General features: G+C 37.8%; 1 protein-coding gene across 6 annotated transcripts in view; it reads right to left on the bottom strand.

Annotated features, from left to right (window-relative positions):
• Nucleotides 1–16,079, bottom strand: part of PTPRM (protein tyrosine phosphatase receptor type M) — a 440,953-nt gene that overhangs the window by 146,269 nt on the left and 278,605 nt on the right. For all 6 annotated transcript variants that reach the window (XM_066183184.1, XM_066183199.1, XM_066183217.1 and 3 more), the window contains exon 14: nucleotides 5,054–5,186. In XM_066183184.1, the coding sequence (XP_066039281.1) occupies nucleotides 5,054–5,186 (133 nt within the window). The remainder of the gene's footprint in view (nucleotides 1–5,053; nucleotides 5,187–16,079) is intronic.

Below are 16,079 nucleotides of genomic sequence, written 5' to 3'. Positions count from 1 at the left end.
GAACTTTATTGCGTCTAAATGTCCCATTAAAAATTTGTGTAACATGAGAAAAATTGGAAGTCTCAAGCTCCAGCTATTTTTAAATTGCTACAGTTGTGAGATTTTCCATATAAAAGTCCTTGAAAAGAGGACAAAGAGCACCAAGGTTTTGACTCTCAAGAATACCATACACTGAAAGAAACAGGTAAAAAGAATACGTTAAAATCCTGCAGAAACAAAAAGTTTTATACTTGCAAGTTTTATAGAAGCATTTCAGGCCACATGTTAAAGCAACATTCATAACTAAATGGATTTAGTTTTTGCAAGAAATATGGACAAGCTCCATTTTTGGTCCTACATAATTAATACAAACTGAAGTTTCTGTCTATGTATGAAAAGTCTTTTTCTGGACAACTGAGGCCAAATTTTCTTATGAGCATGGCTCTTTAGTCACTTCCTGGTAGTGAGGTTATTTTATGTTAATAAACTGTTTCTGCATATAGTGACAATATTAAGCACTTTTAACTCCTTTAGGACTGAAGACATAAACTAACTTCATGAATACCACTTGTAGAATAAGATCCCACCATAAAATTTACCCAAACAAGCATAGCAGGCTGGCTGCAGAAAGGCTGATCCATCAGAATGGAAACTTTTGGAACTGTCATTACCTCAGTGTTTTCTTTCATCATCTCTCTTTTGTAGTTGGCCTACAGGGAAAAACAAGGTTCAGGGAGAGGAGGCTGGAATTTTCCTTCAGCCTTATTATCTTCAATTTCTCTCCTAAGTGTTTGAAATTGTTGGCAAAGGTGTATGTATAACTGAACAGCCTGATTTGCTATCAGAGAATGGGAACAATGCATTCCCAGCCCAGCTCCACTGAGTGCAAAACCCTTCCTTACCCACTGCCAAGAACCAAGGTCTCTGACTTAAACAGATGCCACAATTACATATGTTAGAAACTCATGGAAGGCTCAGGCACAGAGAGCTGAAAACAGAAACTAAAAACAGGCAAAACAAAATAGCCTCTTTATGATCAGAAAAACTCCATTCTACAACTGAATCAGAAGCCAATGGAATAAAATTTTAATAACTGCTTCTTTACTGCACTCCCACTGCAGTAACAAAATGGCAGCCCCAATGGAAACAGATGCCCCAAAGACATATGAAGGGCTTTTAAGCAAATTTTGGGACATCAACTTACCAATACATGCAAAATTTTAAAATTTAACTCAAATAGAATATAAAGGAAAAAAAAAAAAGGAGAAAATAAAGCAGTAAGGGTCTAATTTATGCAAGTTTTGATTTAATTGCTATTGCTCTTCCAAAGGTTATAGCAACAGTACTCTCATTTTCACTGCTCCACTTTAAGTTGACCAAAAGATGAAGTTACTTGGTGCATTCTTTATTTTAATGTTTTTTATAAAATCCTATGCAAGTACAGCAAAGTCTGGGCCTTGCCCAAGATTTAACATTCAGGATCAGATTCAAAATCCACTTTATTGTGGATCAATTTTGTGGAAACACGTATTGTTTTTATCTAACTTTGTGTCAATTCTTGTGTGAGAGAGACAGAGCTTATCTGAGGACAGGAAAGTCTACTGGGACTATTCTATCTTCACAAAGAAGAATCATCTCATTGATATGACCATACTGGTGTTAGGAATAGCTTGCAGGTTCCTAGACTACATTACACATCGCCTTTTTGCAGGAATGCTAGTAGATTAAAAAAAAAAAAAGAACAGAACTAATAAAGAACTATGAACAACCAAGTGGAGAGATAAAGAGAAAAGTACTAACAGTCGTCCCCTGCCCCATGTGCCAAGTTTATAAATTTGGTTTACTTCAGACAAAAGCTGAGTGTCCATACAGAAAATGCTTCAGCAACCATGATGTTTCTACCCTCACTAGTGACTCCAAACCATGCACTGAATTGCTAGGCCACCTCATCTCTCTGGTTTTTAATATAACTACTTCAGAAAACCATTATATAGTGAAATTAATAATGCTGCTTAATGACTATTACTATTTTAAGAACCTCTTTTCATACTGCTTTGAAAATGGCCATATCCAAGGCATGTGTGGGCTGCACTGAAAACCTCCTTCAGTGTTGGTCTTCTCTACTTGGCCACTGAATTAAAAGTTCAAGAGACTGACCTGTGGAAATCTGTGGTGCGTGGCACCAACCAAGCAAAGAATGGTTGTTGAATGAAATGAGGTGGTTATCTAAGGAATGTGCTGGATGAAGTCATGGCTATCACACAAGTGAAACTGCTTTCCAAACCTCTTGACAATGGAAATAAATGGTTTGATATTAAGTTAATTAAGCACTGTGAAGTCCCAGAGACAGAGTCAGTTTCATCTACTGGTGCGATCTGGAGATCAAGCACACAAGACTCTTTTCTGTGGAAGAATGAATAACACATAGTATTTGCTTTGGGATATGCCTTGGGAAAATGGAACGTGAATGGGATTTTGCTGTAGCCAACTCCAAACAAGACAAGCTTCAAAGCACGTAGACTCAGTGCAGTGAAACCCACCATCGTAGCCCAGAGAGTCCGCGCATAATAGTGCAGAGAACAAAGTGGTTCTCAGGGGAAAGGTGTCACTGAATTACAAGGTGCTACTTTATTTTTCACTCAGATCTTTACACCAGTAATGCTCCTGATAAAGTAAATGAAATAAAATGAAGTGCAGAAGTCAAACAGCACACTAGCTTGATAAGATTGTTTCCCAAAGTAGCACCTAAAATATCACAAAACTGCAAAACCACTATGGTCACACTAAGCTTGTGGCGTGATTTATACATTTTTTCCAAATGCATAATGTATACACAGTAGCTGAACCAAGGTGAAACCATAGGGGCCCTCAGCAGCCTAGTGAATTAATGCACCAATAACAATCTATAGAATAATCAGTTCATCTTCTGCTTAAGTCATGAGTGTAATTGTATTCAAGATCTTCTATGCTACAGCAGATGCTTTAGAGGCTTGGGACACAATATACCCACCTCCTGAAACTCTCATTAAAGCCTAGTCACATCCTGTTACACAAATGAACCATTCTTATTTTTTAATATTCCCTTCAACTCATTTCAGTTTGTTTTGTTCAAGGCTGCAGCATCATACTGGGACATGTTTAAGTTATTGGTATCATTCTTTCTATACTACACAATGCAATTGTGTGTACTTGGCAACAGAGCTCCTGGACTTGTATTTTCAATAGTTCCATCTCTGTGACAAGCAGATTTATTCCAAAAACCAAGGAAGCTCACATAATGCACTTTCTCTCTAACAACAGAATTACTATGAATAATAATTACTCTGCTGTGGTAGACAGAAGGAATCAAGAATCCTTCTGCATTAATGCAAACACTTAGGATCTGAGCCCTCCTGCCTCTAATAATTAGATTATCAAAGAGTTTTTCTTTAGAGAATTAAGCAGGAGCTGGCATACCATCCATTTAGCCAGAGACCCAGACACCTTATTCGCTTTGAAACCATTTGGATCATTTTGCAATGCACTCCCTTCAAGATTAAGAACAACTTGTCTCCCTTGGGTGAATACATTCTACCTTTGGTAGAAACACTTAAGGAGAGGCTCAGAACTTAACAGAGAGAATGATGAATGCTGGTCAGGAATTGTGTTAAGAAGGATTGGCCAGAAAACCCAAGAAGCCTTCCTCCCTGCATGCCAAGTGCTGTGTCTGGCCCTAGGGAGGAGTTTGGGAGTTCAACTGTTAAAATTGAAGGTATGAATGATGCAAGAAATTGGAAGTGGGAAGAAAAAAGTACTGTAAAGTCAGAACAGATTTCAACTCTGCTACACTGTATTTTATTGCGCAGACTTGGTTACTGGGTCAATTCCATTGCCCCAGTCAGACTCACCCTGGGGCTTAAGTCTCCGTCTCTTCTGTATGGCAGCTTTTGAGTGCTTTACATACCTCTTGTCATGACCTAGCCCCCAGCCCTGGCCACAGCTCACCTTTCTCTACATAGAGCCCTTCTAACCCAGGGCCCTGCTTCTGTCTTCAAGGAGACTGAAAAGCAGCTACTTCTGTTGCCTGCCCTGAGGCACTGTCAAGACAGCTGCCTCCTTTGCTGTGTACCTCCACTGTACAAATTCTGGAAGAAATTCAGGCAGCGCAGGGGTTTGGTCCATCTCAGACCTGCCAAACTAGTTAACATACAATTAACACACACAGGGCTGGGATGAGCCAAATCAGGTCAGGATTGCTCTCAAAGGGAAAAAGGGGATAATTCAAAGGGAATAGCAAAGAACTGAGGGGTTATGGGACACAGTAAGGAGACTGTGGCAGAAGTGGAAGGAGAATTTGTCACTCAGACCCTTTACAAAGCACTCACACATTCCCAACCCCACCTCTCACCGCTGCAAATCTCACATTGCTCATTATAGAACCTAAAACCTTAATTCTACCTGCTAATTAATTTCTCCCAATCTAGAATAAGCTTATACAATCATATGGGTGGGGTTTTTTTCCTTATCTGTGCCACTTCCCTAGCCATATTTTCCCGTTACTATTCTACCTCTTACAGTGCTGAGAAAGGCAAACAATTTTAAAAGCCTTACACTTCTAATAATGTAGCAGTTTTCAAATGATATTCAAAGCAAAACAATCTCAATGCATGAGTGTGTTGAACCAGCATTTGGAAACATTCAGCACCACTGTAACATTTTCCTTTGTTTTCAGGGAATGAAGTTTATGCAGAACAACACAAGCCTCATTCTTAGCACAAATTACCTTAGCTCTAGCTCTTGTTTGACTAAGGATTTCTTTTACATGCAAGAATGAAACTACATCTGAAACTTCCAGATCATCTGTCGAACAGGCTGGAGACAAGATACCCTCCTATTATTATAGCCCATCATGCAATACTGATGTAGGAAGTGCTAGAATCATTAACCTTGAGAAGTTACACATAAAACAAAGACACAAACAATAATTCTCTGTGGGTACAGAGGTGGCTGGATACTTTGACCAATATCAAACTGAGTACTGCCGTAGGAGATGCAATATGAATATGGACATAGAAAACATCCATTAATTGCTCACCTTTTCTTCATTACCAGCACGACCCCCAAAAATATAATGACGAACAGCAAGATGCCTGCAATGACTCCAGCAATTTTAACAGTATGGTCTGTCTGCTTCTCAGGCTCGGGGTCTGGTTTTCGAGTGGCAGCCCCTATGGAATCGATAAAAGAAATACAGGAATGAGAAAAAGAAAAAAGGAGTTATTCTTTTGATGTTTACACACTCAACCTAATAAAGTCATTAATCTTATCCAGTGCCAACAGATATCAATGCCTGGTCTTTTAAGAAAAAATTCTGCTTTCGTATGTATTGTTGGGAATATAATTCTTTGTATTGTTCCAAGACATTTTGCAGGACCACAATACAGGTGGGATAACTCTGCCAGCCATGACCCTTTACAGAAGCCTCTTCACAGATTCACATATTTCTGTATTTTTATTATCTGTGCTGGCTCCCTTTTCTTTCTTCCATTTAGAAACTTGCTAACAACACAATAACTATACTAAGCCGTAATCCAAATTTGATTTGCTGGAACATTTTCCTCAATTATTCTTCATAAATGAAGCTGTAATTCCATAACATATTAGCTTAAACACCTGGAAAAGTGAGATAAGCTCATTTACCATGCATTTTACCCACAATTGTTTTTTTACACAATAGATTTTTTTTTTTTTGCCTTTGGAAATCTAAATCTAGGTCACATCTGGTAGGAAAAAAGACTCCTTCTAAGCAATTTATTCACAAAGTGGGAAGCAGCTGATGATCACACCACTGGCACCTACATTTAATATCTGTTTAAATGAGATAACCAGTGCCTTACAGCAGCTACTGTCTTAGCTCCTCCAGCTTCTCCGTTTAAAAAAAATAACATCGTTTGTACTGTTTACTGTATAATGTGATGGAACGTCAAATTCATGTCTGCTGAAATATCCATTTCCCCTACTAAATGAGTTCAGGATGAAAAACGTTAAGGAAGCAACATTCAATTCACTAAGCTGATTTTATGTTGTTATGGACTTCCATTTTTTTTTTTAATCAAAATGTGTCAGCATTCATCATTTGAGGGACCATGCCATAAAGTGGACACAGGGATTTATGGATCGCTTTCCTGATTTAGCTTTTTTGGGAAGAGAGAAGGAAGAGTAAAGCCTAAGTGAAGTGTAATCTTTTAAGACCACATTCTCGTATCACTATCTGGGCTTCAGAGAGAATTCTGACAGCACCAACCATATTTTACTTTACTCTTTCTGAAAAGGAAGCAAATGAATGGCCAATTTACATGAAGAGCTATTTTTTGAAAAATAGAATGAAAACGTTTCCAATGTTTCTTCCCAATTTTAACTAGGATATTCCAAGATGAAGAACATTTCCGAGTGCCCACAGCAACACATCTGGCCTACATCTTCAAAACTCTTTGCCAAGAGGAATTCCAGAAAAACCTGCCAGAAACCGTGATAACCATTAATCAAAACATATCTAGAGCTAACTGCAGGAAACAGGTTCTTTGGAAAATTCTGGCCAAGGTACTTTATATAAGTGCTAAATCAGAGAAGATGATGCACTTGCTGTGCCTGTGCCCAGTCCCACAAGAATTTGGGACAAGAAATTTCTAGTTTGATAGAAATACACATACACATTTTTCTGAATTGGTAAAATCCTTACTTGTATGAATAAAGGATGATTCATACTTTGTATGAATAAACAATTCTATTTTTATTTTCCTGTACCACATACAAATAATTTTTTAAAATTCTATATTGCTGTACTTTTCACAGCACTCAAAATTGCAGCAGATATTTAGAAGACATCTAGAGCACGTTCATGCAAAAAGCAGCTGTTGAGCTGAACTTGGCCAACAGGAAGCAGTGAATCAACTATGATGCAAATGGTAAGACATATGAAGGACTCCAAAGCTCTCTTTTAAATCTAAAAACCAGGAAAGGAAGAATGTTAAGTCAGTAGCAAGTAGTATCTTTTCAGATGCATCTTCTAAGACTGGTTCCTTCCGAAGTCTATTCTTCATTATCTCCTTCAGGCTACCCCGGCCAAGTGCAATACTCATCAGTAATGACCTGCTACAAACAGTTTCTTCCTTATGGTTTCATTCCTTTTATCAAGGCTTCCAAAGTTAGTTTTGGGAATATGAGTGCTAAACAGTGAAATTAAGTAAAGGCAATCATTCATAGTACTTTCCAGTGTGTTCTATCTCAGTGCCATGTCTCTCTTTAGTAGCTCATGGTCCCCAGTTCACTGGAACCAGCTACACTTACACTAAACAGAGTATCAAAACCGTATTCAAAGCACACATGTTTTCTACTTATGATGGAGCACAACTTTCATGAAATTCCTTCCATCACACAAAGCATTATCCTGTTGGGAGTATTGAACAAGCCGGCAAATTCACCACTAATGAAAAATCTCCAAAGAAAGCCTACGCAGGAAGCAGAATAGAGCCTATCATCAGGACACTTGAACTCCCATACTGCAGTGTTTTTCTTTAGTGCAGTGTTCAGCTTTGAACTCTTTACAAGCTAAAAGCCATTCAAATTTACATTTTAGCATTTATCAACACTGAAATTTGAGTTGGTACTACCTCTTCATTCAGTTTGCTTTTGTCCCACTGAAATTCTTCATAGTCCTATGTGAATTCTGATAACTCACACCATCTAGCATTGTAATCAAGAGCTGCTGCCCCAACAGTGACTCTTCCATGCATTTAATAAACATACCATACAGCATTTAATATTAAATACTAAAGTGCATTAGCTATGACAGGCAGTGTCACTTTACTTCTCCCGTGTTTCTGATAGGACGATGTTGAGCGAGTAAAATTTGCCTTTCACCTCATAATTACTTCTTCACTGACTTTTAACCCATTTCCAGATAGGCAATTGCACTGGCATCATGGAGAGAAGGGTGAGCTGTGCCTAAGGGGAGGGAGGGCAGTAGTTCTGAAATTCATTTTGCTTCCTGATAAATTGCAGTGTCCATTTGTGCATATGGTTTTGTTTGTATGTTTTCAAGAGAGATGTGGGAAAGTATTATTGTAACCCTAAAAAAAGGCGTGCTTTGATTTCTCTTTTACTCTGCTGCACTGACAGATGCTAAAAATGAGTGGAATGGAATCTTTCCTAACAGAAACAGTGTTACCGATACACTATTTCGTCATGATGATCTAGTCTTGGTAATTTATTTCTTTATTTTATTACTGTTGTTTCAACCTCTTTGACAGTAATTTTAGATTGCCTTGATCACCCTGGAGCCTTTAAGAATATATAGCTACAAGATTAATTCTATGCCTCCAGTAAAACACCTGTATTTTATGAAAACAGGTCATTTAGTTGATGCCAGCAACTGAGCTATACTCACTGCATTTTCCTCACAACACTGGACCTAATGACTTATTTGGATTTTTTTGTTTGTTTTACTTTTAAGATTTTTCTACCATTGCATATAGACGACTGACTTCAAGCCTTGTATAAAAAACCCTCACTTTTGTTTTCTGAGATTGTCTGGGCTAGTGGAGCTGCAAGAATCAAGGCTAAACCAACATATACACTGTGGTGCACCTCTAGAAAGACAATAGGTCACTAAAGAGCAGTGAGTGCAGGATAGCTCAAGGGAGCTGCTTAGAAAATGAAAGGACAAGGAGATGCTTCCTGCCAGTTTAAAAAAGATTAAGGTGCTGACTTTGGAAAGTCTTTACTTGATGAAGACAAACTAGAGTGCTTCCTGCCAGAAGTGAAAAACAGAGATACACTTAAAGATAAACCCTAAGGTGCTGCAAAACCCAGCAAAGTATTTCCCCAGGCTTCCTGTGCTGAATACAGTGAAAGACAGTAACATTGCTTGGTTCCATACACGTAGATATTTACTTTTATACTTAATCTTAGCAACTATAATTTCCCTTTTACTGACTGATTTCCCATTCTTTGTGGCTCTCCCAACAGTAGCATTTAAAATGTGAAATACGTTTGTTTTCCTTCAGTTAGAAAGAATGGCATTCAGTCAGCCTGACTCATGACTTTTCCTCATGCTCCATTTTGTTTCATACATTGCAAGCCCCAGTGATAATATTTTTAAGCAGTACCCATGAAACATCCAAAGATAGTATTTAACTTAGTTTTTACTCTCAGACCTATTCCATTAACCTTTCTTAATATTGGAATCTCCTCTGAAGTTCAGTCATTATTCTGCCAGTTCACGACATATTACTTCCTCTTCAGAATGAGAACTGAATTATATTCTAGTTGCTGTATTAGTGTCTGCCAGAGTTTGAATTCTTAAATGACTTTGTGCAGCTAAATTTCTATTTCCAGACAGTGGGCTAGAAGACTGGGTAAACAACTCTCTCTTTGAAGAATTTCTAGTTCTGCCACTTCCTTTGGTGGAAAATATCCCTTTCCTTTCTGACTCAGAAGGAACAAGTACCATGTAATAATCAACCACAAAACATCATTATTTAAATTATTATTATTTATTATTATTTAGAATTATAAATTATTATAAATTGTTGCCATTTAGATTATTATTCAAATAATTATCTCTTGCAGGTAGCTTATGGATAGAAAAGGTTGCAGCAGAACTACTTTTCACTAAAATGAAAGCTGAGGTGAATGAATTATGTGAGCAAAATAATCACTCCTTTAACTTAGGGGCAAGAATTATCTTGTTTTTCAAGAAAATGAAAATGTTTTCCAGTAAAAGAAATGGACCTCTACCAAACTGAATAAACTCTCTTTCTCCTTCTCTCTTTGTAAATGAAGAAAGTTTGGACTTGTTTTTCAATATTTCTTTCCCCTAAAAAATGTACTTAAAAATGACTGACAGAAAGAAAATTTACAGAATAGAATAACCAATACAATAATCCTGTCTCAAAAGTCTAGGTGCTGCTGGTAATACTTACAAAGAGGGACAAAATTTAAGCTGTTACTAGCGAAAACTAGCTATAGGTTGTTTAGTCCAAAATATTCTTTAAAAAATCCAGACGTTTCTTCTTCTATCTGAGTCAAAAAATAATCCCTTCCATTAATTAACTAGACCAGTTTAATTTTATTTCTCCCACTCAAAGCTGACCATAGTTCCTGTCTTTTGTATTTCCTTTCTGCAGCTTTACACTCTCAAAAGGTACTTACTTGGTAAGACACTTGCAAGCCTTTACAACTACATTTCATCCACAGGTGTTTCAGTGACTGATGTAATGGCTAACCTTACGAGGCTTATTTAAGGTAGTAATACAGTTAGTTCAGATCATCCTATTTTCCAGTCAAATTTAAAACCAACTTTTGAGTTAGTAACTACCCTGTGATTTTTTTTTATTCAGGCAGTGAGATTCAACTATCACATCTCAGCACTTACTTCTGAGTTATTTCACAGAGTGAGTCAGGAAAATGAAACATTATACCCCTGTGTGACAGTTGCACCGTGATTAGGTGGCAGAAATCACGCAAAATGGTACAAGGCAGAAGAGAGGCAGAGAGGTATGATGCTTCCTTGGAACACCCACCACTGTTGTCCCTGCCACAAAGTGAGAAGACTGAAAAGATCAGAGAACTTGGCTTTAAAGACTCTGCCCACGCTCTCCAAGGACAACATGAATCACAGAGGCTACTATCATTATTACTGTCTGTTATTTGTATGATAGTAGGAGCAAGAAGCTGTAAATCAGACTGGGAGCCCCACTGTGCTAAGAACAGGGAAGGCACACTGCTAAATAATTTCTGTTACTAAGAGCACACCACCTAGCTGAGCTAGGCTGTAATAGGCAGGTGTGGCAACCACAGGGGGAAGAGGGAGGCAAAAACCCTTAAGAAGATGCATTTGCAATACCCAAAGAGTTCTATCCTTCCTGCTCTTTTAACTAGCTGGTATCACTCAGCATTTCCAGTTAGAATCAGAGTAGAAACAGATCTTCAGGAGTGATTTGATGGACTTACAAATGTTTTAATTGATGATGTTGGTTGGGGTGTTTCAAGGAAGGAAGCAACATAAAGGTTCATTAATACACAGACTGGAAAAACAGAGTTGCCAAAAGAATAGGGCTGAGATAAAAGGCAATATGACAGAGTAAGAAAGAATGTTGATATATCTGTCCTGGCAAGAAAAAAGGCGCTTCACAGAGGTAGGTCCTTATAAATGTCAAATGACCAACAGAAAACCCTGTCCTGTATCACAAACTGCAAAACACACTGCAGCAGGGCAGCAGGCAACAAATGTCCTGTTTCCTCCAGAAACAGCATTTTCCCCTTCATCTCACCCATGGCTGCAAAAAATGGTACCCTTATTTAAAAATCTGTAGCAGCAGCATTACCAGTGCTGTGAGAGACAAGCCAATCCGACATGCTTTTATTTGAGTTTCAAGTTCATTCCAGATGCCAGGATTTCAGCCTGTCTTGGAGAAGACCCAAAACACGTACAGATCCGTAGATGAAATGAATTACCACCCTGGCTCTTCTGTTTATACTGTAAGTGACTGGCATTCAGTCCTCATCTGCTAGCCAAAATGTATTCTGCTAACAAAGTCTTTGTTTTATTACTCCTGGTAGAACTCCAGCTAGGAGAGAGAGTTCTCCCTCGCCATCCTCATTGTTAGCTTTCCAATCAGCACTCCTCGTTCTCCTTCAAAACTGCAGCTTTTTGTCCATATGGTAGAAGTTATGAGGTGTTGTTGGGCAGGGTACACTTTGTGCCAGAAGGTGGTTTTGATCAGCATTTTTTCAGTTTTATCCTCTAGACCGTGTCTTGAATATATTAGTTCTGGAAATGTCACAAGAGTAAGGTCTGTTTACTTCTCTTTTTACAGTATTTTTCCTTTCTGTTTCTGGTTTCTCTTGGAAATGCTCATGTAAAAACCACTTTTTCTACATGGGAGAGACTATGTTTTACTTCTGTTTTGCCAAGCATAGCAGTCATTTAAGTGGTGAAATCAATGTAGTCTGATTTTTCCTCCTACGATGTGCTCACCACTCTGTTTTTCTGAAGTCTGGGAAAGAGGGCAAGCAGCACTTACATTTTAGCAGGAGAGTATTTTCTTTTCAATTTATGATCATCATCACAATACATATTGCTGTGTACAGATCCTCTTTTCCCAGAAAAAGTTTTCTGTATTTCCTTAGGACAACCATGTTAACTTGGTATATTTTTTATTTGGTTTTTTTTTTAAATAAAGGAAAAAACAGACTCGTTAGAAGGTCTGTGGTAAGAAGGAAGTATCAAAATAAGGCTCTGCTGTGTAACAATAGTAATGAATTATTAATTTTGTTTGTGATATTCTTTAGGAAAATGTAAATATAAGTGACAAAGAACTGCATGAAAAGACATTCAAAGAACTATTTCACTGATGAATACGACTCATTTAACTGACTATCACATGAACTGTGTCTCTTACTGGTAGATGATTCATGTTGGTGCATATGAGCAAAGACTTCTTTGGATAAACATCTGCATTTCTCACTCATTTTCAGGAATAACAACATTCTTTACAAAACATGCCTAAAACAAATGAAGTTCCCAGTTTCACTTTTGGTCTTATCACAATCTATTGGTCTCATCACAATGTATTTTTAACAGGATTTTAGTCCAGACTATTTAGAGTGGATTTTTTCTGGAGACTGTGGTTTGTGGTGGGGTTTTTTTTTTGGTTTTTTTTTGTTTTAGTTTTTGTTTTTTTAAGACTTAAAACAAGAAAGTGTTGATAAACAGCTCTTTTCTCCATTGAATCAAGGCCACCATCCTTACTGCTTCTCTGCCTTTTTCTTTTAAGCAAAGAAATTGAAATAATTAAAATTCATAAAAATTTTCCTCTCTAGTGGGCACCCAAGGAGTTGGAAGCCCTCATTCATTCTGGAGAAAAGCGTAAGCCCTCAAACTTTAATAGCACTGAGATCATTAAGAGATGTTTAAAGCACACTCAATAGCTGTACCATAACCAGAAATTATTAACAAGTCTCAAATATACAGACACAGTGTATGTCCTTTTGGAAATAAATAATTTACTATGGAAAAAAAATATAAAGTCTTTGGAACTTTAGGCTTTCAAATGGCTCTGAAGGGTACTCCCACACATTTTAGTATCTTTTCTGAAGAAAAAAGGCTACATATTTATAAGAACTCACTATGTGTGGCCAAAGAAGCAGCCACAATGGTGAGCATCACAGACCTCTATGCCAACAAATGGAAAAGCCACGGCAGCATATCTGTAAACAGACCACTAAAATAAAAGCTGAAATCCTCTTGACTTCTGTGGAAAGATGAAACTGGGTTTCTTTACCAACTACTCTCTGATTACACAAACACAACAACGGCCAATATGATGAGACACACATTTCTAGTCAAGGCTGACTGAGGAGTAATGCTAATATACGTGCATCGAATTAGCTGTATGCATATAGGTCTCCTGCTGAATAGGGATGAGGAGGTCTGAGAAAAGAAGCACCAACAAGGGCTGAAACTGCAGGTGTCATAGTACTTTTAATGTAGGCCTTGTTCCCAGCTGATGCTCTGTGAAAGAGGTCCCACTTGTAGCCACTGGAAGTGCAATTGCATCTTACAGCCCTGACTTCTGTGAACAAGAAGTCATAGAGGTACATCATGTACAACAAGGGTAGCCTTTAGACGTAAAACATATTATTTTATGGTTCTCTACAAAATCTCAAACCAACAGTACTCAGGGTAGGAGAGTAACTCTCTCATATTAGCTCTAAGGAAATGAAAGCACAGTCCAGTTTGATCCTGATCATACCTAATACATTTTCTAAGCAAGTCAGCACCCCTTACAGGCCATCCCTATAAGAGAAGTGGACAATTTATCAGCCCCACCAAGGGTATTTGACTTTCACCTGTTGCTGAAGGAGACCTCTTCTTGACTCTGCTTTCAACACTAGATCTACTCCCGAAAGTATGCTGAGACATGACAAGAAATTTCAGACACCACTGAAAATTTACTTCAGTTGTTTTCTAGAAATGGGAAAGGTGTGGATTTTAAGACTGAAGAGGACTCTTCCCTCTTCAGGGGAGACAAAATATGGTTTTCTAGTACTCAACTGGCTTCTACTAAACAGGGAAGATGTGAAATCAGATCACAGTAATGTTTCTGGAGCTGACCTACTCAGGGTGAAACTCAGCTACAGAACTAGATGCTTTTGGCCTGGACAAACAGCTGTTTTATTTTCCATCCCTGAATGCAAGGGATCACATCCAGCATGGGAACAAAGCAACCTAAAGCTATGGGTAAGAAGCAGCAGAGTAGGGTATCATCTGATCTCACTGCCAGCCAAAGATGTAAGCATAGGAACACTAATGAACAGTTCCAAATGGAAAGTCAGTGAAGGCTTGGTTACTTTGCCATTAGGATGAGGGAGGCAGAGGGTAATCCAGTATAGGTATCCCTGTGGGAGGTCTGAACACCCATGGATGTTTCGGCTTGCGCTGCCACTGGCTCACATATGAGGCTGACATTCCTAGTGACTTCCACTACCAACCTCCCTTCACACTGCAATCCTTATGAAGGATTCTTCGGAAATTCTTCAAAAGCAATCACACTTGGAATTTACTTCCCATTATCCACTACGCACATATTTTCTTGGAAGAAAGCGTAACATAGCTCATTCCGCTAACAAATAAATGGACTTATGCATGTAATGATGCATGAAGAAATAGAAAGATATGTTTGTGGTAAGTTTATAAGAAGTGGGAAAAAAGAATTAAAACTTCTTTTCTTTTAAAGCATTTCAGAGTCATCAGTGTTTTGGGGCAGGAAGGTCAGTTAGAGGAACTGGAAAGGAGAAGCAGCACAACAAAGGAAATAAAACTCCACAGAATTCTAGATCTGTCTTTGTGTAAATACAGTGTAGCACTTCTTTTGTTCATATTTCAGAAATGTTTACAGTATTGCCAATAAAAAAAAACAATTCAGACTGAAATAATGTTGAATGCACCAATATTCTAGACAGGGACAAGAACAGATTAGGTCACCTCTGAATAGCTATCAGTGATTTACGTTTTGTTTTTCATTTATTTGCTGGAGATTTTAGGGGTTAAAAGAAAATCTCCATTTGTCCTATTTTGATTAAGAATGCCTTGAACAGTAATTTTTATCATAAGCTCTTTTCACTTTTAATTAATGACACATTTACTCATAATCCCAAGCAGTCTAATTCAATGACAGCATTCTGAAAAGTGCAACTATTTTGCTTCAAAAAGGTTTACAGAACATTTTGTTTCCCTCTGAGCAATTAGAATTTATTATTTCTCTCTGTTTCACTTTGTGCTTCCTATGTGAACTCAAAAGTTTCAACAGAATCTGACAGTACTTATTCCCCTCTTGACAGCTTAAAACCATGCAAGACACCAGCTTCTGTTCACTTTTATGGAAAACTGTGACTCAACTTCCATTTGCATGGGAATTTTCTATGTACACAAAAACTTCTTAGTGTTCAGCACTGACAGAAAATCATATGAAGGGAAGGAAATGGAAATTCATTTTTTTAAAAAACGAAGACTTGGAAATGCACAGAAACACCTGAGTGCCTTTCTCAGAGCTCTAAAATCTTTGGTTCTTGAAGTCAAACTCCCATTACTGCAGAAAGGAACATTTTCAATATATTGTCTGAAGAAGGTGTGAAAAACTCATCAATAACTACAGTGATGGCTTGCACAGTGTTGAATTGTTACCCAAGCAGACAAAGGTAACTTAGATACTCATTAAGATTTGAGTTATTTCAAGGAAACTAAACGGAGTGAATTGCTGAAATATTATTTTGCCCAAGATGTTCTGTAACTTTTGCTGAAAGTTGACAGTATTACTCTTCTCTTTGCTGCACTACTCTGTTTAACTGTAACACATTTGAATGCTCAGCCATACATTAAAACAGAGGCAATCCACATAATACTGCCTTAAAAATTTGTCGAACTCTCCAGTGGTACAAACACCAGATTTGCAGATTTCAAGAAATACAGATTATTTTACCCACAACTGGTTCCACATCAACTTAAAATTCAAACTGCTTAGCATTTTATGAATACAATCAAAAACTACAGATGGGAA

This window comes from Chamaea fasciata, unplaced genomic scaffold (genome assembly GCF_029207755.1).
Source record: "Chamaea fasciata isolate MVZ Bird 193981 ecotype frontalis unplaced genomic scaffold, bChaFas1.0.hap1 SCAF_1, whole genome shotgun sequence".
NCBI classification, from domain to species: Eukaryota; Metazoa; Chordata; class Aves; order Passeriformes; family Sylviidae; genus Chamaea; species Chamaea fasciata.
This window is presented reverse-complemented; position numbering and strand designations above follow the sequence as displayed.